Source organism: Lissotriton helveticus, chromosome 8 (genome assembly GCF_964261635.1).
Source record: "Lissotriton helveticus chromosome 8, aLisHel1.1, whole genome shotgun sequence".
NCBI classification, from domain to species: Eukaryota; Metazoa; Chordata; class Amphibia; order Caudata; family Salamandridae; genus Lissotriton; species Lissotriton helveticus.
Window position 1 is genome coordinate 1,562,602,460 of NC_136069.1, and position 25,049 is coordinate 1,562,627,508.

Genomic DNA, 25,049 nt, shown 5'->3' on the forward strand with positions numbered 1-25,049 from the left:
AAAAGGGGGACGAGCGACCTAGCTGCTACTCTTATAAGTATTGCAACACAAATTACTTTGATATAAACATTTTATTTCATATTTTAAAGTCAAACATAGTTAATTTTTAAATATTTTTTTCATTTTGCAGTTCATTAAATTGTGAGATCTACAAGCATAGCAAACAATTGACAAATTACATAAAAGCAGACGAAAAAGACACACAAAAATTACAGAATGTCACACTGGACCGGTCTATATTCTATTGTTGTAGGCAAAGCGGTTGGATTTTACTACGCGCGTTTCGGCAATCTGCCTTCATCAGGTGACCGTCATTCGCACATACATTGGACAGGACATAAACTGAAAGAAAAATACAGAATATATATATATATATATATATATATATGTACATTTTATACATCAGTCGCATATTGCAGATTCTATTTACAAATATCAACAAGAGAGACAAGGTCACTATTTACATTGAAATCTATGTAAAAAAACAGTCGAAATATATACAAACATAGAAGCTCATATATTGTAGTCCAGTTGTTTGATCAAAAGTTATTGTTTTTTAAGTTTAAACAGACACTCCAACCCATTTCCATATACATATTATCCTATCATATCTCCTTGCAAAAGACAAATGCTCAATATCGCATATGTATACATCCTCAGTTTATTGAAAAGAAGGAATATAATAAAGACTGGGTAGACCATGTTATGTCCTACAGTGGTTGTATCTAGTTCTATGGTATTTTTCTCATGTTGTCAATAACTCACCTATGGTTACTCCAGGAGGGTGTGAGAAACATGAAGCGTAAACGAAAGATGAAAACAAGAGGAAATACAGATCAAAAGACCATATCGCATGTTCCACATTTAACTAATAAATGTATTTGTCACAGATGTTAGAACCTAGGTCGTAAAAAATCTATTATAACATATTTTGAAGATACTTACATAGACATGGTGTTTAGATGGATAATGAGGCAACTGAAATTCCTTCTTTAGTGTAGCATCTAGCAATTATATATCTATTAATTCTTGTTGCGACATGTGGTTTACCTGTATATGATCAATAGGGACACAGTTTTAATAAATAGTACTTGTTTATTAGTATAGAACTAATTAGGTGGATCTCTTATTATTTCCATTGCTTATTGGTAGGTAGCTGCTAGCTACGGATAATGTTGATGGAAAATAAGATGGTATTTGCACTTGCGACTTTTAACCTGAAGGTATAGCATTGTTATCTACCGGATATGACGCAAACTGTGGCTTGAATAAAGTCGATGACAAATATAGCAGAAATAGAAGACCATATACGGTTCAGACAGGTAATTGCGTGTTTGATCGGAGACCCAAATGGACCTAGATAGGCAAAACAAATGAACATCTCACTAGAGTATCTGGCCGTAATTTGCACTAATCTAGCATGTATGGGATTCAGATAGTTATTTTTACCTTATAATGATGAAAGAAGAACATTCAGATATGTAGGTCCGAAGAATAAACAAATGTATCCAGATCACGTGATGCAAGCAGCAAATTGCTGCATAAGGAGAAATGCAAACACGGACACTTATTCAGTTTAACCTGAACATAGTTATAATAATACTATGTATTCCTGGCTCTAGTTGAAATAGTAAACATGTTCGGTACCTTTTTCAATTCTACGTATTCTGAGCGGGAGACTGGTCGAGTTCCGAACAGGGCATACAGAGACTTTTTGCAGCGATAATTCAATGCTAGACAGCCCAGAAATAAAGAAAACAGCTGTTCAAAATGCCACTACTTAGCTATAATGTGCCGAAAAAAGAGAGGGACCGCCTTCCCGATGCTAGTCTTACCTTCATGATGGTTTATACAATCGAACCACCAGACCTCTCGATAGTCTTCCGTGTTGTAGGCTCCTCGCAGTTCTATGGGGAACTCGGAGTGTGTATTTATACCGAAACTTTCCCGCGTTGTTACGAACCGATTGCGAACACCTGTGTGCAAGCAACAGCGCACTACTGGTGACGTATGTGTACTGCGACAAATCGGCATGAAAATAGAAAACAGATATGCCGATAAATAAGTACAACACATTTTGATATTTATTAATCGTTTCTATCCGGCTAGATTGTATCCAAAGGATTTAAACAATATTTTATATAAAAGCGACAACACTAGCCAAAGTAAAGCAGGGAGAATTGCCGATATGTAAAGCGCCAGAACATGCTAGATAATACTGAATCGGCATCTAGAATTTGCCCTCCAACATTATTTATTATGACCATTTTATGTTTACAATTTCATATTTCTTTAGCGGTCACCAGGATTGTAAAATTTCACGTGGAATTGACTCAAGAAATGAACCGAGGTTGCCAAAGATTACCCATTTGATGGTTCGTAGAGTCCATATGATAGACATATATGTTTTCAAGATAGACCATGACAACCATGATCTGATAGTTATTGTATTTGCATATCTAGTTCAATATGTAGAACATATATGTACTCGATGACGAGAGATAGTTACTCAAATACAGTTCAGCTATTCGAAGCAGTATGGGGACCTAATATGGGTATCAATTAAAACCAAGGTTTTCAGGTTTTAATAGAGACAAAAATCCCATTGTTTTATGTCCTATATGATCGCCTGCTCCCATGGAATGTCCAAGTTAAGACCTCTGTTGACAGTATCCAGAGAGAATATCCAGAATACCTCATGTTTCCTACGGATCTTGTCCGGGCATAGACCATCTCTTACTTGAATTCGTTCCAGAATTATCCAGCGGATATCTTCTGGTTTATGGTTGCATTCTATGTAGTGGAATACCATGGGTGCATTGCGTTTTTTAGTCCTTATTGCAGATTTGTGTTCAGTTACCCTAGTGTTAAGGGACGTAGATGATTCACCAACATAGCCCAAATTACATGGGCATATTAATAGATACACAACGTTTTTGGTTTTACAATTGGTCATACCTTTGATCTGAATTTTTACTCCATTGTGTGTCAGTTCTTTTGTTTCAATAGCCTGAGGACAAACTTTGCATACTCCACATTTATAGTTACCAACAACGGGACTCTGAGTTGTAATGCTTCTTTGAGTACATTCCATGGTTGTAGGCATACGCGATCTAACTACCAGATCCTTAATATTACTGTTTTTTCGGTACGCAAAAAGTGGTTTTGGAAAACGATCTTGGTCTGTCTTGTTGACATTAAGAATATGCCAATTTGAATACAGAATCTGCCGTACTTGATTGTTTAACATGGAGTGTCGAGAGACGAACACCAGGTTAGTTTCTTGTTTCGATGTTTTGCCAAGTAGTAAATGCTGGCGATCATAGAATCTAGCTCTTTTAAAGGCTTGGCGTACCAATCTGTGTGGGTAACCACGTGCTTCAAATTTATTGCTCATTACTATAGATCTTTCATCGTAATCTTTTAGTCTCGTACAGTTTCTCCTTAGCCGTAAAAATTGGCTAAAGGGGATGCTGGTTTTCTGTGTGACCGGATGAAAACTATCATAATGAAGGATGGTATTGCGTGCTGTTGGTTTTACATAAAGGTCCATAAATAGCTGGCCTTGATCGTGTTTAACAGTAACGTCCAGAAATTCCATTTCTGAATTGCTTATATGTGCAGTAAATTTCAGATTGGTGTCACAAGCATTGAGCCAAAGAATGAATTCATTTAAAGTGTCTTCTGTGTCATCCCATATAAAGATGACGTCATCAATATATTGTGACCAATAAAACACAGTTTCGAAAAATGGTGACATTTCGTTAAAGATGTTAAATTTTTCGAACTGTGCCACATAGATATCAGCAATGGTACTCACGCCTTTTGTTTGTTTGTAGAGAGTGCCTCTAAATTCAAATACATTGTCCTCCAGGACAATTTTGAGGCAGCCCAAAATGAAGTTGATATTGCAATCAATGTTATACGTTTCAATGAACCATTTTGTGGCATCTATTGCCCCTAAACATGGAATGTTGGAATAAAGACTTTCGACATCAAGTGTCACAATCCATTGTCTTTGGGCATTAAAGGCAGTACCTTCTAATTGATTGATGATGTGGCATGTATCCCGTACATATCCTGGTATACCTGAAATATGAGGGCGCAAAATTGCGTCCAAATATTTGGATAATGGTTCCGTTATACTGCCTATAGTTGTCACAATGGGTCGAAGGGGGGAATCCAATTCATTTTTGTGCACCTTGGGGGTGCCATATAGACTGGCCATCCTAGGATGCTCCTTATGCAGCAATTTACCGCTTGCATCACGTGATCTCGATACATTTGTTTATTCTTCGGACCTACATATCTGAATGTTCTTCTTTCATCATTATAAGGTAAAAATAACTATCTGAATCCCATACATGCTAGATTAGTGCAAATTATGTCCAGATACTCTATAGTGAGATGTTCATTTGTTTTGCCTATCTAGGTCCATTTGGGTCTCCGATCAAACACGCAATTACCTGTCTGGACCGTATATGGTCTTCTATTTCTGCTATATTTGTCATCGACTTTATTCAAGCCACAGTTTTCGTCATATCCGGTAAATAACAATGCTATACCTTCAGGTTAAAAGTTGCACGTGCAAATACCATCTTATTTTCCATCAGCATTATCCGTAGCTAGCAGCTACCTACCAATAAGCAATGGAAATAATAAGAGATCCGCCTAATTAGTTCTATACTAATAAATAAGTACAATTTATTAAAACTTTGTCCCTATTGATCATATACAGGTAAACCACATGTCGCAGCAAGAATTGATAGATATATAATTGCTAGATGCTACACTAAAGAAGGAATATCAGTTGCCTCATTATCCATCTAAACACCATGTCTATGTAAGTATCTTCAAAATATGTTATAATAGATTTTTTCCGACCTAGGTTCTAACATCTGTGACAAATACATTTATTAGTTAAATGTGGAACATGCGATATGGTCTTTTGATCTGTTTTTCCTCTTGTTTTCATCTTTCGTTTACGCTTCATGTTTCTCACACCCTCCTGGAGGAACCATAGGTGATTTATTGACAACATGAGAAAAATACCATAGAACTAGATACAACCACTGAGGGACATAACATGGTCTACCCAGTCTTTATTATATTCCTTCTTTTCAATTAACTGAGGATGTATACACATGCGATATTGAGCATTTGTCTTTTGAAAGGAGATATGATAGGATAATATGTATATGGAAATGGGTTGGAGTGTCTGTTTAAAGTTAAAAAACAATAACTTTTGATCAAACAACTGGACTGCTATGTTTGTATATATTTCAACAGTTTTTTATATAGATTTTAATGTAAATAGTGACCTTGTCTCTCTTGTTGATATTTGTAAATAGAATCTGCAATAATTCATATGCGACTGATGTATAAAATGTACATATATATATATATATATATTTTGTATTTTTCTTTCAGTTTATGTCCTGTCCAATGTATGTGCGAATGACGGTCACCTGATGAAGGCAGATTGCCGAAACGCGCCTAGTAAAATCCAACCGCTTTGCCTACAACAATAGAATATAGACCGGTCCAGTGTGACATTCTGTAATTTTTGTGTGTCTTTTTCGTCCGCTTTTATGTAATTTGTCAATTGTTTGCTATGCTTGTAGATCTCACAATTTAATGAACTGCAAAATGAAAAAAATATTTAAAAATTAACTATGTTTGACTTTAAAATATGAAATTAAATGTTTATATCAAAGTAATTTGTGTTGCAATACTTATAAGAGTAGCAGCTAGGTCGCTCGTCCCCCTTTTTTATACAGTATAAATGTTTATCGCTTTGAGAGATATGGCACTTATTAATTGAATGTTTGCTATAACTGTACTTTTCCTACATTGTTCACTTCCCTACGTATAGCAAACCTATTTTTGTAGGGGTCCCCTGTTTTTCAAATAGTGCAATACTGAAACGGCCATGCTCAATATTACAGATGACATCCATCGCTCCTTAGACAAAGGCGAATCCTCACTACTAATCCTCCTTGACCTCTCGGTTGCCTTTGATACTGTCCATCATCCCACCCTTCTTAACACCCTTGAAGTTCGCTTCGGTCTCGAGGGCACCGTACTCAAATGGTTCTCCTCATTCCTTCAAAATAGATCCCAACAAATTAAGCTCAGCCACTGCCTCTCCAAGCCCCAACCTGTCTCACTTGGTGTTCCGCAAGGCTCCATCCTCTCCCCTTCCTTATTTAACCTATTCATGGAACCTCTCACCCTCATCCTTAAACAAGCTAAAATATGCTACCACCTTTATGCAGATGACACCCAACTATACTACGGGATTAAATCTCACAATGACATCCTTCACATCAACGAGACCCTGATTAAAATCCAAGCTTGGTTCCATCTTAATCATCTCAAACTAAACCCAAAACAAACTGAAATCATCCTTTTCACTCCTAAAAGCAACTCCCTCCCCATTCACCTCTGGATCAAGGATATTACAGCTCTCAATTGCCCCCTCTCCCCCTCGAACACTGTCAAATCCCTAGGCATCAGCATTGACCATAACATGAGTCTCATCCCACACATCAAAAATGCCGCCAAGGGTGCCCTCTTCACCCTCCACCACCTCAAAAATCTCAAACCTTTCATACCAGCAGACGACTTTAAAACCGTTGTCCAATCGCTTGTCCTTTCCCGTATTGACTATGGTAACGCCACACTCGCTGGCACCCCTAAAGCCCACCTAGCACTGCTCAAATCTGTCCTCAACCTTGCCGCCAGACTTATCTCCGATTGTAAAAAATTCGACCACATCTCTCCGGTCCTAAAAAACCTCAATTGGCTCCCAATAGAAGGTAGATCCACCTACAAGATTGCATGTATCACGCACAAAGCCCTTCACCTAAACACCCCCTCCTGCCTGGCTGAGAAACTGCAAAAAGCTGGATGCTCCAGGTCCCTGAGGAGCACCAACTCCCTTGTCCTAATCCCTCCCAGACTCAAGCACAAAAAAAAACAATCTTGTGCTTTTTCTGGGAACGCCCCCACGATCTGGAACTCTCTCCCCAAAGATCTTCGATGCAACCCCTCCTACCCTCTCTTCAAAAAAAGACTGAAAATACTCCTTCACAACAAATATTGGACTGAACTTCAACACCCCCTCCCCCTATTGATCTCTATCGCCCCTAAACACCCAGCACATTCTATCACCCTATTTTATGTAACTCATGTTTTAATTGCACATTGTTTTACTTTATTGTAATTGTTTACCTATCTTGTAAAGCGCTCGGATACCCCCGGGTCCCGTAGCGCTATATAAAACCTTGGAAATAAATAAATAAATACCATGAAAACCATGGCTGTGAGCAAACTCAGAATATGCTTGGCAGTGCCACAGCGGCACCACCAGCATATTGCTGGGCTAGACCTCTGCAGCACTACTGCGGGATCACGGATCCCCGACAGTTGCGGCAGTCCTGTGGCCGTGAAACCGATGCACTCGTAAAGTGCAGCGGTTCCCACCACGCCACCACGAGTTTGGCGGTCTGATGGACAACCAAACCCATAATCAGCCCCTTCATGTTTTACCCATCTGTGCTTCTATAGCTCTAAAATTGCACTTCTCCCTCCCTGTGTTCATATTGAATAGTGAGTCTATGTATATTTGTTTTCCAACCTATACAGCACCACTTTTTCCTCCATGTTTAAAATGCTGTTGTCTTCTAGCTTGCCAACATACTTGGAGTTGCTTTTCTAGCATCAAATTTTGCCTATTCAGTTTTTTATAATTTTTGATGTCTTACATCATATACAATAGTAGTAAGGTTTAGACTAGAATATTCTGTAATGCATGCCTCTGTGAATCTTTTTCTAAGAGACTTATTTCTTGTTTCAACCTATTTTCTTCTTCCATTTCAGAGAGTTTTTTTTCACACATGCTGTTTATATAAGAGTGCCATAATATAGTTAAAAGAGGCTGTACCTGTATTTGTTTTTCAGAAGTTCTTGGAGCTTTGGGAAATGTTTTTTATAACTTCAGAATCTAGAAGTAATGTACAATTAAGCATCCATCTCTGCTGGGCTTTTAATTGTCGAAACACTAATTGGATGTACACTGAAGTGTAATCTGAACAGTGTGGAAAGATAATTTTTATATCTTTTACTCTATTTATTAATGGTCAATCCAATAAAAAGTTAACTAACCTTGAGAAAGAACTATTTTTTTGCTGTAAAATATGTATTTGCTCTGCCTTCCTGCCATCATTCACCATATGTCATATAACTCAAGATCTCTTATCATGGTCTTTCATGCTCCACACCCATTTGGGATATTGATATATTGATACTTTGTTGTCCTATCTACTTCTTTATTGGGAATTTCATTAAAGTCCCCCTGACCGTCATGGGAAAGGGTGTTCCAAAATATGCTCGCTAACTTCATTAAGAAAAGTAAGATCATCCCAATTTGAACCATAGTAGCATATACATGATCATTTCACGTGGCCCACTGATATGCTAGCAAGGACCTATCTTCTTGAGGTGTCAGATTCAAAATCAGCTAAATTGATCCCAAAGTTCGTTCTTCTTTAGTAGGAGTGCAACTCCTTGAGAACAACCTTTCTGGTTTGAAGTCATTACCTGCTGTATCCAGTTGTTTTTCCTAGAAAATGTCTTGCATTTTAATCATGTGGAATGAATTTCTTACAATATGAATAGTCTTTCATACATAGGATTATTCTCTGTTTCCTTTTTGTGCAGAGGCCATTAGCATTTCAATTGATTGCCTTTATTTATTTTCTTTTACATTATTATTAACTACTTTTTTGATGTCTAGGTTTAACTGTTTCTTATCAGCATGAGCCTGACTTCTTCTTTACTTAATGTGATAATGTTTCCAATGTGATCAGAACTTTATTTTCATGTTATGTTTTCCCTGCATGCTACCCACCCAGTGATGTGAAAGCCCCTGACGGGGAAACCTTCCCTTTCTTTTCTGACATTGTATTCAAATGCTGATTTCAGATCTCCTTCCCCCGGAACAATAACAGAATGAGAGTAGAATAGTACATTTAAAAAAAACGTTATTTTCTCCAACCCATCCTCTGTCCTCACCCCTGCATCTTACAATTTACTGGCAGTAGCACTCCCTCTTGGGGTACCTTGCATCTATTTAATCAAGTCATCTACAACTTCTGTTTTTCTCAGAATATGCATCTCACACCTTCACATAATCCTCCACATAGCTGGAAACCTTAAATGGATTTTGCCCCTAGTCTTTGTTTCTATCATCAGTTTATCCATGTCTCTGTGATATTGCTTGGCAAATTGCTGATATTTCTTTAATGCAAATGTGTTGTGTGTCAATGCCTTAGCTTTTAATGCAATTATAGGTACCTTCTCTTTAGGCGTGTATGATAACAGTTTCACTAAAATCTTCAATGTTGTCCTATTGAGCTTGTGTTTAAAGAGTCTCTATGTACCCTCACAATCTCCTTTTCTACCGTTGCTCCTGTATAATTATTTAGGACCCCCTCTTTTAACAATCTTTTTATGAAGTGCCTCAAATCACTACCCCCTGCCATTCTGAACATCAAATATCCTCACAATATAGTGCCTTGGGTGTTTTGCAATCTTTCTAGACTCATGGTTTGGAGTTTAAATTGTTTTATGTCATCAGCATTTATGTATAAATTGAATTTGACTTTCATCTGCTCACTCACCTCATCCAATTTAGCTGCCAGGGCCTTTCATGATCCGTGGATGTCCCTTTGATTTAAATAAACAAGTCTCAATCTTTGCATTTCTGATTTTAGATCCTATAAGAATGAATCCAGGGAATTTCCCACTTCACTTTGTGCTATGCCTCCTGGAACGGTTAATACAAGTGCCTTCCCGGCAGACCCAGTAGTTGTTAGGTCTGTGTTCTAGTTCCTCTATCATTATGTCGAGCATTCAAGACCTCTTCTATATACTTTAGTATATACTTATATGTGTATGTACTTTGTGAGCTTCTGAGATCAGTCCTAGGACTTGTCTGCTTCCTCTTAGGGACTTTGTTTCTGTTCAACTGTCTCTATTTAACTTTCTTAATAGAAAACGACAAGCAGAGGTCAGTAAAATACCAGAATTGCTTTCTGCTTAGGGAACTTCTTTATTTTTTGTCTGGCAACTGCCTCTATTTAAATTTCTTGATAGAAAACTACCTGCAGAGGTCAATAAAATATCAGGATCACTTTAGTATTCTCTGGATTCCAGTCTATAGAAATTGGCTTCCATGAGCACCTATAGACAATAATATTTTTTTCAAATTTTGTATTTTTCAGTGATATGACCACCGAAGGCCCTGATTGTATATTAAAAACAGAGATTTGGACTATACTGTTTCCCGCTGAAAGGCAATATTTCTCTCCATGGTTTCCCATACCCAGCATGTCATACAGTTTGGTGCTTATTTTTCCGCCATGTTAAAGAAGAGTAGATGTTTCAGCACCCAGGTTAAACTTGCTGCAGAGCTAAATATATATAAGATCCCAAAGGCGAGACCGATTGCATTGTAAATGCTTGTTTTTGATTTATTTGTACTGGGGATGTTAGCACCATATGTTATTGCTGTTGTTTTGGGGCTCTCACCTAGTATGTCATGCATTGTATTAACTGTTAAATCCTCTTGTGGAGCTGAAACTCAGTCCAAATTCTCTGTCTGTTTTTCCTATTAGGAAGCAAGTTTAGTTTCACCTATATCGGGTTGTAGATGCATATTTTTGTCATGAAACTGTGTTTGTAATAGCTAATCATTCTTCCTTCACCACTTTGGTGTGGAGGATTAAGTAATGGTGGTTATTGACTGCTTTCTGTTAAGGGTGACAGGTTTTGGCTTTACCTTGTCTTGGTGTGTTTCAAGCCCTTTCTTCATTAAGTTAAAGTGTAGGGAGTATTTATTTCTGTCAATTAAGGGGAGTCATTGTCCTAATACTACATGCCTCATCTTTTGCATGCACAGCGGACTGTATTCCCTTCTACTCCTTACACACAGTAACCCTGTCCTACCCATAGCTTATATACTTCGGGTTCCTTCAATTGTATTGACCCTTTTCCATGCCTCAGCGGAGTCCCTTTTATGAAGAGAAAGATGTTTGTCACTCCCACCCCTATACCGTCTTCCCTGAGTCTGACTTCTCTTTGGGGTCATGTTGCTCCATGGTTGCGTTGGGACTTTTGCTGGCTCTGCCAATGCCGCCTCGGAAGGAGATCAGAGCAATCGTGTCTCTCCCCATTGCATTCATGCCAACAATTTTATCCTGTAAAGGGAGAGAATTTCAAAACCAAATCAAGAGAATGCCTTTTCCCTATCGACTTCTAGTGAAGCAGAGGCACTTTTAGGTGGGAGACAGATAAAAAGAAGAAATTTTTCGTTTAAAAAATCCGGAGCGTACCTCCTGAATCGGGTCTGTTGGCATGTATACCCTGTACTTCAGACATGTGTCACGGCTACAGCTACAGTGCATCTCAGGGCTTGTCTCCTGCATTCCCCAGGTATGTGTTCTGCACCAGATGAGTATTTCGAATGCCTCCCTTTGTTTTTTATTTCAACAGTGGTGGCTAGAAGGCCAGCAGGTGTACTTCATAACACCAAGTTTAAACATTCCAAAGGAGCTCAACATATTTATCTCATTACTACTATAAAACTAGTGAATTGCAAGGCCTTCAACAACATTCTCTCCATCTTTAAACCTCTAAGTGAGCAAACATGAAAGATTGGCTCTAAACTTTCCTTGAAATGCTTCAATCTATCAATCAAGAAGTTAAAAATGATTTTTCTGTTGTAAACCCTAGCGCTTTGCCATTGATTTTAAACTCAATTTGTGTAGGGTTTATTCGTCAAGCGGGGGCTAAAAAAAATGGGGGACCTAAAACACGTTTTCCCATGCAATTTCACATTGGCTTTTTTGACACAACTACAGCCCAAACATCTGGGCGGAACTACACCAAATGTAGCACTTTTGGTCAAGAATGTGTGATTCTTGTCATTTGGTGTAAATCCGTATAGTAGTTTTTGGAGTTATTATTGAAGAAAGAAATGTAGCTATCTGGGCAGAGCTGAAGCACAGATCTAATGGGAGGATCTGAATGGCTGCCAGCACTTTAACCAGGAAGTGCCTGCAGCCATCATGGGACTCAGACTTCGCGGTGTCCCAAGAGGACCGGTGGTGGTGATCGGGCTGCTGCGCTTGTTTTATATATGCCCCCAAGTGGGCCTGATCCCGGTGTGTAATAATTTGTATATGATTGCGTGAGAGTGTTGGGAAGTGTCTGGGTGGAAGTGGGGAGACCCAGGACACGAGCTTGCTTTTCAACAGTTTTATCTGCGGCTTCGAGCCACAGGGGAGCCTGATGCAGACCAGCACATAACTGTCCAATGACACAGCCACAAGGGACCTGAAGAGGGTCAGAGGAATGTTTATATCAGTCATGGATGTGCCCAGCTGAATGCCTGCGGTTGTGCAGCAACCCAGGTACAGTACATGTAAGTCCTGGCAGTTGGGCACTAGTGCCCTGTACACAGACCACTGCATGGCACACTTAACTTGGTTATTTTGGATCAAATTAAACCTGATATCAAGAATAGGGTGTAGTTGCACGTGTCATGCTTATCCAAGAAGAACGGAAGCTGAAAAATGCTGTCCTACAGCTGCTAACTTTGAAACTGGAAATGGGCTTAGAGTCTCGGTATCGGTGTAACATAATGTTATTCTGGCTAGTCATTTAATTTCCACATGCCTAAAAACATGAATGCAACTTTGTGTAATGTAACTGATGCTTATGTAGCTCATTTAAGATGCTCCAATACCAGGGGTGAGCAGCAAACTCCGCTTTGCTGGGGGAGTTTGCCGAGAGTGGCAAAACTCTGCAAACTCTGCCGGCAAAGCGGAGGTTGCCACTTACCGCCATCATACGTCTGGGTCAAGTCCAAGCTACATAAAGATGCCAACCTCCTTCCTAATACTATCTAGAGTTATATTAAGTGGCTGGAAGGTTTATTGATATTCCCCAGCAATTGCACAGGTCCTTCCAAAAGGCTATTACAGTGGCGTAACAAAACTTGAGGGGACCCCCCCCTTTAAAGTTCATAGAGGTCACTGTAGTGTCCTGCTGGACACGTTCTAGTGTTCTGCCTATGTTTGCACCCCACACCATGCACCCACCCATCACAGGCGCCACCTGTCAGGTGTTCCTGCTAATAAAAGGAACCGGGCGCCCTTGCCTTGGACCAGTTCTAGTCGCACACCCACTGTGTTTGCCTGATTATTACCCTAGCACATGGGCCCAGGACCCAGAACACCACATTGGCGATGAGTGGGTCTAACCCCGTGATGGCTGTCGTATCCCAGAGCCCCAAGGATCACAGGACACGGTGGCTGGTATTAAGGTACCTTTATTCTTTCTCTTAGTACAGCATCTATGCATGTCTTGCCCCTTGCCCTGCTAGTCATCTTCTCTCCCTGCCCTCATCCCTGACCGGAAGTGGTGTCCGGTGTCCCCTTCCCTTTGCTCCAGTCCCAGGGTCCTAGCGCCCACTGTCTGGGCACGACAATGTCTGCTGCTGAACTGCTCCTTGTGAAGGGGGAAATAATCTTCAAACTATGAGGCGCCCCGCACCTGCTATGAGCACGATGTAAGGTGCATGCCCCCTTCGGCAGCCTACCATACTGACTGGCTGTGAGGTGGGAGGGAAGAGGTTTGTTGTCTCCCTCAGGCCGGTGCTTCCGTTGTCACCCCCCCAGGTAGGTCGCGGCATGACCAGGACAGCGTAATAAGGAGGCATCCATGCCAATGAGTGGACAAGGCTCGACTGGCCCTCGAGGTATGGCAAGACCCCAAGGCTCGACTGCCCCTCGACCTTCGGCAAGACCCCATGTACTGAGGCTTCCGCAATTTGTCCCTACCTGCCCCTGTTCTGTCCAGTTGAGGAGGGGAGAGAATCGCGTTCCTAATGAGGCACGTGCCAAGTGAGCTCAGAATGCAATGAGAGGGACACTGGTACTTGATTCGCAGCACCCCACCAGAGGGTTATACAACACTATGCCCGTATCAGCCCCACATCAGCTTTTCCTGCCCTGCTCTTCCGGGAAACAGCATTTACATCATGGATTTTACTATCAATTAATTATAAGAATTTATCATCAACGGGATAATGATTTTCTTATTACATGTATATAATTGTTGGCTAATGAATCTTTGTAACAAAATGAATTGTTATTCCAATAGATCAGTGGTGAAACCTATGTAACTGTGGTACATGGGGCACATTTTTGCAAAAGGATTGTAAAGCCTAATCATGTTAAGATGGCCACCACGTAAATGCAAGTCAGGAAACTGTTTTGAGAAGTGCTTTGTTTGTGTTAATGTAAATCACTTGCTGACGAATGAAGTAACTTATTATTTAAAGGTTAAAATTCACTGAGTTAACTAACACTGACGAAGGCCAGGGTGCCAGAACGCGTGTGTTAGCCTTCCTCGTTCTCCTGGACCTGAAATAAAAATGAATTTGCACAATCGAGCCTGAGTGTGCAGCCATGTTTTTTTCTACGTGGAGAAGCTGTAATGCCAAATGTTTTCGTGTGCTGCACCCGCACTTTTGAGAGCGAGAAAAGTTGGGCGGTTTCTGTGTTTAGTTTGCAAATCAATCAACTCGCTCCGCCGCCACCGGGAATTGGCAGTTCGGCAAGGAACTGCGGGGTCGACAAGTCGCTGAGGAGGAGCACCGAGACGCAGTGGGACCAAAGGTTGATGCTAGCATCTTACCGACGTGACAGCTGCCCTGGTGAATGCCTATTACTGTAATTCTATGGCAGGACAGGAGGCTCAGATTATGCTTTCTCGATTTCTTTACTACTAACAGCAGCCAATAGGAACACAGTAAAGAAACGAAAAACTACAACTCCCATGAGCACTTAGATAACCATAGAGAGCATAACCCTATATAATGAACCATAGAGGGCAAGACTTCCTCTTTCTTTGCTGCTTCGCAGCCAGTTAAGTCATTTATCCTACTTTATTATTCTCTTGTGCTTATTGCCTTGTTTTGCGTTGTGCCTGCTTTGTGCGCGCCTATTACCTTTGCTTGTTTGCTGCGAGCGTCTGTTGCAGTCTCCTGCTGCTACGCTCCGTGTCTTTCGGCTTGTTTCTTCGCCGTGTGTGTTAGAGAGCGCGGTGTCGCCTCTCTTTTGGCTCGGGCGCTTTCTGTGCCCTTGTCTCTGGTGGAGTGGGACTGGGGACTGGAGCGGTCGCGCGTTTCCATCGCGCGCCGCTCCCTTTCAGCATTCACTGGCAGGCGGGCGTCTGCGCATGCGCGACGACCCATTGTTTACATTTCCGTGTACCTCACGGATTAGTTGACACGCTGACGGCGGCGTTTCTTCAAGCCTGTGCCCACGGCCTGCCGAGTGCTCCCCTTTGACACCCTTCCTTCGTGAAAGTTGGGGTTGGATAATTTGTAGAGGCTTTTGCCTAGAGTGGCTTTTTGCAAGCCTGTCCCTCCACATTGTATTTTGTTTCTTGCGTGGAGAGTGTGTTGCTCTCCATTGTTGAGGCTTGCTGAGGGGTTTGTCACTCCCCCTGACTGGGTCACTTCGGTGTCCTCTTTGTATCTTTTCAGTGTGGGCTATTGTCTGTCTGTCCTTATCAACCTTGTTATTGCAATGGCTGGTTATGAGGAAGAAGACGCATATTATTATGACGAGGAGCCTGAGGACTCCTTTGAGTACGATTTAGTTGACGCACTTGATCAAGGGGTGCAGCATTCTGTGAATTCTGCGCTGGTCCGTGCCATTGGGCCACTGAAGCGTCACCTGACGGATTATGCTCATCAACAGGGCTGGATTCCTTCTGCTTCTGCCAAGCGCTCTTCGAAGTCGCCAGGGAACCCCCACAGGTCGGACTTTGTCAAATTGGCGAAAACTTTATCCAGTTCCAAGGGTACTAAGGTGGCTGTGTCTTCTACCCCGGATACTGAGGATGCCTCGTCCTCTTCGTCCTCTTCTGGTCCATCTGCTCCTCCGGCTAAGAAGTCGAGGAAGGAACATTTTGTTGACGCATCGGCGCATCCACCGGTGCTTACCTTTGAGCCTACCGATATCGTACATCCCAGTTCAAAGTCCTGGCTTCCAGCTCCTGAGGTCGCGGAGTACGTCCAGGACCATATTCGGCATTCCTTTGACCAGGAGGAGCGTTCTCGCCTGCGTTCCGAGTGTCCTCGCCCGGATTTGGCGGATAAACTCGCAGACACTCCTGAGGTAGATCCCACGATCCTTACTTACCTTCGGAAGTTCACGAAGGATCCCAAAAAGGGCATTGATCGATCCTGGCGCCTGTGCCAGGATAAATTGTTGGATCTCCTTGGTCCGCTCACTAAGATCCTGGATTTGGGGTACCAGGCTCAAGGGTCTGCTTCTGGTATCGACCCGGACGAACTGATTGGTTGGGCCCAACGGGCTATTTGTCAGTTGGGCAATGCGAATTGTGCTCTTTCTACGGAACGTCGCAGTTCCATCCTTCTTAAGATGGACCCACGTTTGACAGAATTGGCCTCTTCGGAGTCGGGGCCCCTGGCTCAGGGTCTCTTGTTCGGCCAGCCGTTCCTCAAGGAATTGACGAAATTTGTTTCGACATTTAGTGGCCTGGACAAAGCACAATCTCAGCTACGCAGGGCGTTCCGCCCGGTTTTTGGCAGGGCCGGACGTTCACAGGGACGTTCGTTCGGCCGTGGTTCTGGCCAACAGCGTGGCAATCAGTCCCAGCAGGGTGGAGGTCAACAATCCGCCTATTCCGGTTCCAAGTCCAAGTTCTACCCCTCCCGCAAAGGCCGTGGGCAGGCCTCTAAAGGCGGTTATGGCGGACAGCAAGGTGGACGACAAGATTTCGCAAACTCAGGTGAGCCTAATTCCTTACGATTCAGTTGTTCTGGGGGGCAGAGTGCAATATTTCCTCCCCAATTGGCGTACAATCTCCAGCGATGCTTGGGTGTTACAGACGGTTCTAGGTTACCGCATCGAGTTTTATCATCCTCCCTTTCAAACTCTCGCCCCTTCTCCCCTTGTTTTTTCCCAACGAGATCGGGCCGTCATCTCGGTGGAACTCGAGTCCCTTCTGGTCAAGGGAGCCATTGTTCGGACGTCTCGGCATCCTCAGGGGTTCGTCAGCAATGTGTTCCTGGTGGAGAAGAAGGGGGGAGGTTCTCGCCTAGTGCTCAATCTAAAGGAGTTCAACAACGGAGTGGTTTATCGCCATTTCAAAATGGAGGGAATCCATCTTCTCAGGGATCTCCTTCGCAAGGGCGACTGGATGGTTCGTCTGGATTTGAAGGACGCTTACTTGTCCATTCCCATCTTTCCGCCTCATCGCTGTTTCCTTCAATTCCAATGGTCGGGGAGGTGGTTCGAATACACGGTTCTCCCGTTCGGTCTCTCGTCCGCTCCGTGGTGCTTCACGAAGCTCCTACGACCGGTCATGGAATCGCTGAGGGCGCGCGGGGTGCGTCTGATCGTGTATCTGGACGACATTTTGTTAATGGCTCAGTGTCCAGTCCTTCTGCAGTCCCATTTGGCGTGGACGGTCGATCTGTTACAGTCTCTAGGGTTTCTAGTGAATCCTCAAAAATCTCATTTAATTCCCACTCAGTCGATCGAGTTCCTGGGTTTCCTGGTCGATTCAGTCTCTTGCCAACTTCTCTTACCCTCCCAGAAAATCAGGTCTATCAAGAGGGAGTTGAAGTTACTGTTGTCCACACAGAGTGTGTCCTTACGATCGATCGCTCGGATTGTCGGGCTGTTGGCCTCCTCCATTCAAGCGATCTTTCCGGGTCCCTTGCATTATCGGGCCCTGCAACGACTCAAGATCAGACATTTGCAGAAGGGTCTTCGCTATTCCGATCTGATTCCTCTGTCACCGGAAGCGCGGTCGGAGATGAGGTGGTGGCTCAACCACATGGAGGCATGGAACGGGAAAGCCCTGTTCGGCTCCACTCCGGATATGGTGCTGGAATCGGATGCGAGTCTTTGGGGCTGGGGAGCCCGGTGCGGGGATGTAACGACGGGAGGCCGTTGGTCACAAGACGAACTGGGTCTTCACATCAATTGTCTGGAGCTCCTGGCGGGATCGTTTGCGATCCGCAGCCTTGCTCCTCAGGCTACCAGTTGTTGCATACTGCTCCGCATGGACAACATTTCTGCGGTGAGGTATGTGAACAAGCTGGGGGGTACGAGATCGAAACTTTTGGCCGAGATTGCGAAGGACTTCTGGCATTTCTGCCTTCAGAAGAAGATCACTCTTATTGCAGAGTATCTTCCGGGTCGCCAGAACCAGGTGGCCGACTGGAACTCTCGCCATCTGCTGGACTTCAGCGATTGGCGACTTCACCCCCGGGTTTTTCGGAACCTGTCTCGCCTTTGGGGTCGGCCTTGGATCGATCTGTTTGCATCTCGCCTCAATGCCCAGTTGCCCAGGTTTTACAGCTGGCGTCCGGATCCGGAGGCTCTGGCCACGGATGCCTTTCTTCAAACGTGGCCCCCTCATCTTTGCTATGCGTTTCCCCCGTTCGCGATGATTCCGCGACTCCTGGCACGAGCAAAGCACTTCCAGTCAGAAATGGTTCTCATTGCTCCTCTTTGGAGGGCTCAAGCATGGTTTCCGGATCTTCTGGAGATGAGTTGCTCGACGCCGTTCCTGCTTCCACAGACGTGGAACTTGTTGTTGGATCCTCTACTCCGCCCGCATCCTCTGGTACTGTCCAGTCAGCTCCGACTGGTTGCGTGGCGCCTTTCGGGGAACGCTGGCAAATCCCTGGCTTATCTGGAGACGCTTCGCGATTTATCTCTGAAGCTTGGGCCCCCAACACGCGCAAGCGTTATGCATCAGCTTGGCGCCGATGGTGTGGTTGGTGTTCTGAACGACACTTGGATCCCGCTTCAGCGGATGTTACTTTAGTGGCTAATTTTCTTGCTTCCATAGCTTCTTCTGGTTCTGCCTACCGGACGGTCAATTCCTTTCGCTCCGCTATATCTGCGGGCCATGATTTTGTTGATGGGAAACCTATTGGGGAGCATCCAATGGTTTCTAAATTGCTTCGTGGTATTCGGCTACTTAAACCGCCTTGTCCGAAGTATGTGGCACTTTGGGATGTTTCCATTGTCTTACGTTTTTTGGAAGCTTAGCCTCCCAACTCTTCCTTGTCTCGCAAGCAACTTTCAGCGAAGTTGACTATGCTTCTTTGTTTAGTGTCTTGTAAACGCCTTTCGGATGTCCGAGCATTAGACCTCGCAGGGCGTTCATTTTCTCCGGATGGAGTCACTTTTACAATTTCCCGACGCACCAAAACTAATATGTCCTCTGTTTCTTACCCGGCCTTTCCTCAGAACCCACAGTTATGTGTGGTACAATGCGTGAAGGATTATGAGGTAAGTACTGCTCCTTTTCGGCAGGATTTGTCTGGACAGTTGTTGATTGCTTTACAAAAACCATTTCGGCCAGTAACGCCTGCTGCCCTGGCCCGTTGGGTACGTTGGCTCATGGCTGAGGCTGGTATTGATGTCTCCATTTTCGGAGCGCATTCCACTCGGGGTGCCATGGCCTCTAAGGCTTTTGCTGTTGGTGTGAGTTTGTTGGACATTATGAAGGCCGCAGATTGGTCTTCTGATACTGTGTTTAAAACCTTCTATTTCAAACCTGTTGTGGATATTGCTTCTGTGGTGGTGAACCAGCTTTGAACAAGCATAATCTGAGCCTCCTGTCCTGCCATAGAATTAAAAATTTGCAACATTCGTGACAAGAATTTTCAATTCTATTAAGGACACGGAGGCGAGGATTATCCCACCCATCTGTAATTTACTGCATGTATCATGTATTTTATCATCGTTATGACTCTATGACATGTTTTCTTGCACTGTTTCCCTACCCTTTTGTATTTTGCCTTCTGGTACTGGGAATGTGTATTACGGCTCTGGTTTTCTTTTAGGTTCTGACCAGAAGTGAGCTTCAGTGGTTTTCTCCTGCGTCGGTCCCGGTCTTTCGGCTTCTGGACCTGTGGAATTCTGCTTTTCCAGTCTCCTGTTCCTTGTTTTTCCTCTGGATTGTCGTTGGATGCTCCTTCTCCTGCTGCCTACGGATGTTTCTCCAGGCTGTTCTGCGGTTCCACGTGAATTGACTTTTTTTCTATTGACTTTTACTTACTGACCAAAGAAAGAGGAAGTCTTGCCCTCTATGGTTCATTATATAGGGTTATGCTCTCTATGGTTATCTAAGTGCTCATGGGAGTTGTAGTTTTTCGTTTCTTTACTGTGTTCCTATTGGCTGCTGTTAGTAGTAAAGAAATCGAGAAAGCATAATCCTCGCCTCCGTGTCCTTAATAGAATTGAAAATTCTTGTCACGAATGTTTGCAAATTTTTAATTGTCGGCAAGTGCGTAGAGCTCTGGCAATCTATGCTGATATCTCAAGACTCTATTTAGGGAATTGTCATTTCCAGGAGGGGAGATGTTTATCAACGCCGAAAGACAAGAAGCGGCGGATTTCGTTTTTAAAGGCGCCGCGTTTGCACAGCAAGTGGACGGAGGCGCGAGCACAAGTAAAGGCCACTTCCCTTCAGAGGTATTTGGATGTGGGACGCATACCTAGGGGGCTTACCCCTAGATGCATCATTGTTGCCGTTTGCGATTGCAAAATTGTGAAAATTAAGGAATCGCAATTTAGAAATCGCAAACGGCAATGCATGAACAATTCGCATTTTTTTTGCGATTCGGTATTTTTCCTTAATTGCGATTCACAATTTGCGAATCGCAATTAAGGAAAACCCTTCCCATTGATTCCTATGGGCCAAAAGGCCTTAGGAATGAATGGGAAGGCAATCACATTTTGCGAATTTCAAATTGCGATTCGCAAAATGTGAATGCAATTTCAAGGGTGCAGGGGGGGTCCAAAGAACCCCTCCCTGCACCCCTGAAATGTAACTTTAAATGCAATTTACACACCCACACATGCCCTTGGTGTGTGTGTGTAAATTTAAACTTCCAAAAATGCAATTTGTGCATATTTGATAGTTTTAGGTAAATTAGCATGAAGTTCAATTTCATGCTATTTTACCTCTTCCAAACTGCGAATTCGCAATTTAAAAATAATCATGCATTGCATTTAAGAAAGCTCTAATTGCGATTTCTTAAATGCAATCGCAATTTTAGAAATCGCAACATGGTTGCGATTCCTAAAATTGCGAAATGCATGATGCATTCCAAATTAGTCAATTGCATTCGCAAATGGACGAAAATTGCGATTCGCACCGTTTGCGAATGCAATTCTGTTTGATGCATCTAGGCATAAGAATCTACACCATCCCTTCTTATGAGAACCCGGACCACAATCTAATAAAAGATTGAGTAGACCATACAGTGACATCATCTAAAGGTATGGTACAAATTCTGATAACTTATGCCAAGAGCGATAGAGTGAAATTATTGAATGAGATCAAAGACATTGAAGGGCAAATCACAACCCTCGGCAATCAGACAGAGATAGATTATCTCAGAGCAAAAATGAAAACCAGACTCATCTCATATGTAAATGACATAAAACGACGCAAACAAAATAAGTTTGCAAGAGACCAGCAGGACTATGAGTCAGGCTGAGTGCTAACCTTTGCCTCAAAATATGATGCACCAAGGAAAGTATTACAGACAACAGCATCATAGGCGAAGCAGCAGGACCCAAGAGATACATCTGAGACAGAAACTTAAACTGATCTGTCTGAGGCGCAGAATCCCAGAAGGGATAGGCAATAGCCAGCACCAGTCAAGAAACACATTTTCAGAAGGAATACAAATTGATGAAGGAATCATGGAGAAGGTATCCCCAAAGGAAAACACCAGAAAACCAGAAGAGGGGGGAAAAACAGGAAGAGCTGGGTTTACCCCTCGGATGACAAGGAGCAAAAGGGGTGGCAACAAAATGTAAATTAGCTGGCTGTGATCAATCTGTCTTCCAGAACGTTGTCGGATATGGAAATTAAAATCCTAGAAATGGGTCTCACATTCTGTCCAACAACAGATTGGGACTATGTGCAGACACAAATTGATCTTTATCATTTTGTACGGAAGTTAACATTAAAAAATACTTTTATCCTACATCCAAGACATCCTGGATCTAGAACAACACAGGATGTGACAGATGATCTCACGGGACATGACCTAGAAGAGTTGCAAACTCGACATGAGCTACAAATGGATACCACACAAAGAGAACACAATGAAGAGAATAATGGGAACATGGACTGTCTGGGGATTGAGCAAACAAGTGGTAAAAGCAGGTTCTAAGTCAAATCCAAGTTCATCCCCAAGATGCCCTTCGATGCCATTGACTGTTTCCATGTGACAATGATCAAGGATTTAAATAACTTGAGAGCTGGTAATTTACAGTCAAGTTACAAACGCAAATTCAATCTCTCAAAATCTCAATAGTTAGCAGTCAGGCATTGAAAGAGCACACTTCCACCACAATTAAACAGTCTGATTAAGGTGGCAATGTGGTGGTTATATCAAAAGCACTATATAAGGAGGAAGCATTACGCCTTTTAGGAGACAGGACGAGCTACATGAAAGTCAGAAGAGACAGATATAACACCAGTGTTTTATCGTTCTATCACCGACTTGAGAAATGGAGGGCAAGTGGCATTTTGGAAGAGGACGAGTTTCAGTTTATGAAGTTGGACTGTCCTGTGTTTCCTACATTTTACCACTTGCCGAAGTGTACAAAGACGCCCTCTAACCACCAGGGCATCCCATAGTTTCAAGTAAAGAGAGCCTGCTAGAAAAGGCGTCTATCTATGTGGACAATTTTCTTTTTCCACTAGAAAACGATCTTAGCTCTTTCATTCAGGACACAACCGATTTTATAGGACGTATCCAAGACATCCAATGGGAACCAGACTTTCTCCTCATCATTATGGACATAACCAGCCTGTACACTGGTATAGCACATGATGGAGGCCTAATGGCTCTCAAAAACTTCCTGAAAACCAGGCCCTTGAAGTTTCAGATACAAAGCAGGATGTTACTTGAGATTGCTGAATTCCATCTATGTAGCAATATTTTTCTTTTTGTGGGTCAGCTCTATTTACAAACACAGGGGACCACGATGGACACGTGCTTCACCCCCAGCTATGCAAATTTGTTTATAGGCTGGTGGGAGAAGCACATGGCCCGGGCAGAAGACAATGAAAGGTGGGTCAAAAAAATTTCCCCTTGGGCACGTTATATTGACGACCTCTTCATTGTCTGGAGAGGCACCCCGGAAGAGGCAGAAGAATACATCAGAGTTCTAAATGACAATGCACTCAACCTCAGGTTCACAAGCTATATGAGCAAAACTGAAGTGCCTTTTTTAGATCTCGCAGGTTTCGTGGCAAATGATAAGATATGCACGAAACTCGGGGTCGCGTCCGAATCCTGTGATTCTGGGCAAATCACTTAATCTCCCCGTGCTTGAATGTGTAATGTAAATACGGTGCTCATGTAAAGCGCTCCAATACCTTCGGGTCGAGTTCTAGCTATATAAAATATGCACAAAAAACAGTCAACACCCCCGGAACTTGATCCATAGCATTCCCTATGAAGAGTTGTTGGGTCTAAAGAGGAACTGCACACTCTCCGCAGATTATACACAAGCTGCTAGTGAGTCTATAGGGAGATTTAGACAGAGGGGCTATCATAATCATCGGTTGCATGAGACAGCCATGAGGGTACAAGCAACAGAGAGGCAGACACTGTTGGAATACAAAGGTGCAGAGAAGTCTCAAGAAAGTGAAGATGCAGTGAGACTGATTTTGGGATCCCTTAGCAACTCTGTGCTCACCTGTGTGGGACCGTTGTGAAACCTCCTACCTCTCGCCGCACCCGCTATGCGGGTGCCGCTTCGTGGCGCTAGGTCAACGAGAGCCGCTGGGAGCCGTCGCAGCTCGCTGCTCTGGACGCCTGAGGTTTGCTTTGGCTGTTTGTGGATGGTGAGGAGGCCCTTTGGAGCGGCGCTGCAGGGACTCGCTCTACCAGGAGTCCCTGCTCGGCAGTCCACCTGGTCCGCCCACAGGACACCGCCTGGTTAAAGGCCCTGCTTCCTGTGAGACAACTGGGATCCCTTAGCAACTCTGCGCTCACCTGTGTGGGACCGTTGTGAAACCTCCTACCTCTCGCCGCACCCGCTACGCGGGTGCCGCTTTGTGGCGCTAGGTCAACGGGATCCGCTGGGAGCCGTCGCATCTCGCTGCTCTGGACGCCTGAGGTTTGCTGTGGCTGTTTGTGGACGGTGAGGAGGCCCTTTGGAGCAGCGCTGCAGGGACTCGCTCTACCAGGAGTCCCTGCTCGGCAGTCCACCTGGTCCGCGCTGCCTGCCTGCCCCGCCCACAAGATGGTTATTTAATAGAACGGTAATCCCGCTGCGCGGGAGTGCGCCGGGCTAAGCCCGGGCAAAGGGCGGGCAGTCTGTGGCAGTCCGGGGCTGTAGAATGCTGTGCTGGGCCACGGACCCTGGCAGTACTAATTCATCATCTTACAGTGAGACTTTTAACGTTTTAAACTTAAAGGACGTTGAGTTCTTGACATTGATTTATTTGTGTGCTTCATGATTGCTTTGGTACTTTTATTTTATTTCTGTTAAGCAGGCTACGTTTAAAGCTCTGAGTATGTCTAAAATTAAACCCACTAAAACCCCTTCAGTACCAGCAACTCTAGATAACTACCTAGTTAAAGTAGTTAATAAAATTATTAACGAACGACGACGTTCTTTAAGTCGTGTTAGCCCCCCCGGTTCTCCCTCTACTCTGTTAATTTCTTTGGATACACCAGTTTTAGACAATACCCAAAATTTTGGAACAAAGGAGGTAATAAATAATGATATACCGTCATCACCGGCCCCTGATCAGGTTGTGCTGGATGTTTCCCCTGATACCCCTCACCAACACTCACCGGTTCGAAGAGTAGTCAGCGCGTGTCGGAAGTTACCAATTAAGCGAGGGGGGAATAGAAAGACTAAGAGACCGTCAACACCGCC

The 25,049-nt window shown here is 43.5% G+C and overlaps 2 protein-coding genes across 2 annotated transcripts in view; both read left to right on the top strand.

Annotated features, from left to right (window-relative positions):
• The window catches only part of LOC144773925 (nicotinamide N-methyltransferase-like), a 228,920-nt gene that overhangs the window by 45,478 nt on the left and 158,393 nt on the right, over positions 1–25,049 (top strand). The gene's annotated exons all lie outside the window — the stretch shown is intronic.
• LOC144773243 (uncharacterized) lies at positions 15,666–19,175 on the top strand. The gene is made up of 2 exons (XM_078658147.1): positions 15,666–16,896; positions 18,973–19,175. Exons 1-2 carry the CDS (start codon positions 15,666–15,668, stop codon positions 19,173–19,175), a joined length of 1,434 nt encoding a protein of 477 aa, XP_078514273.1.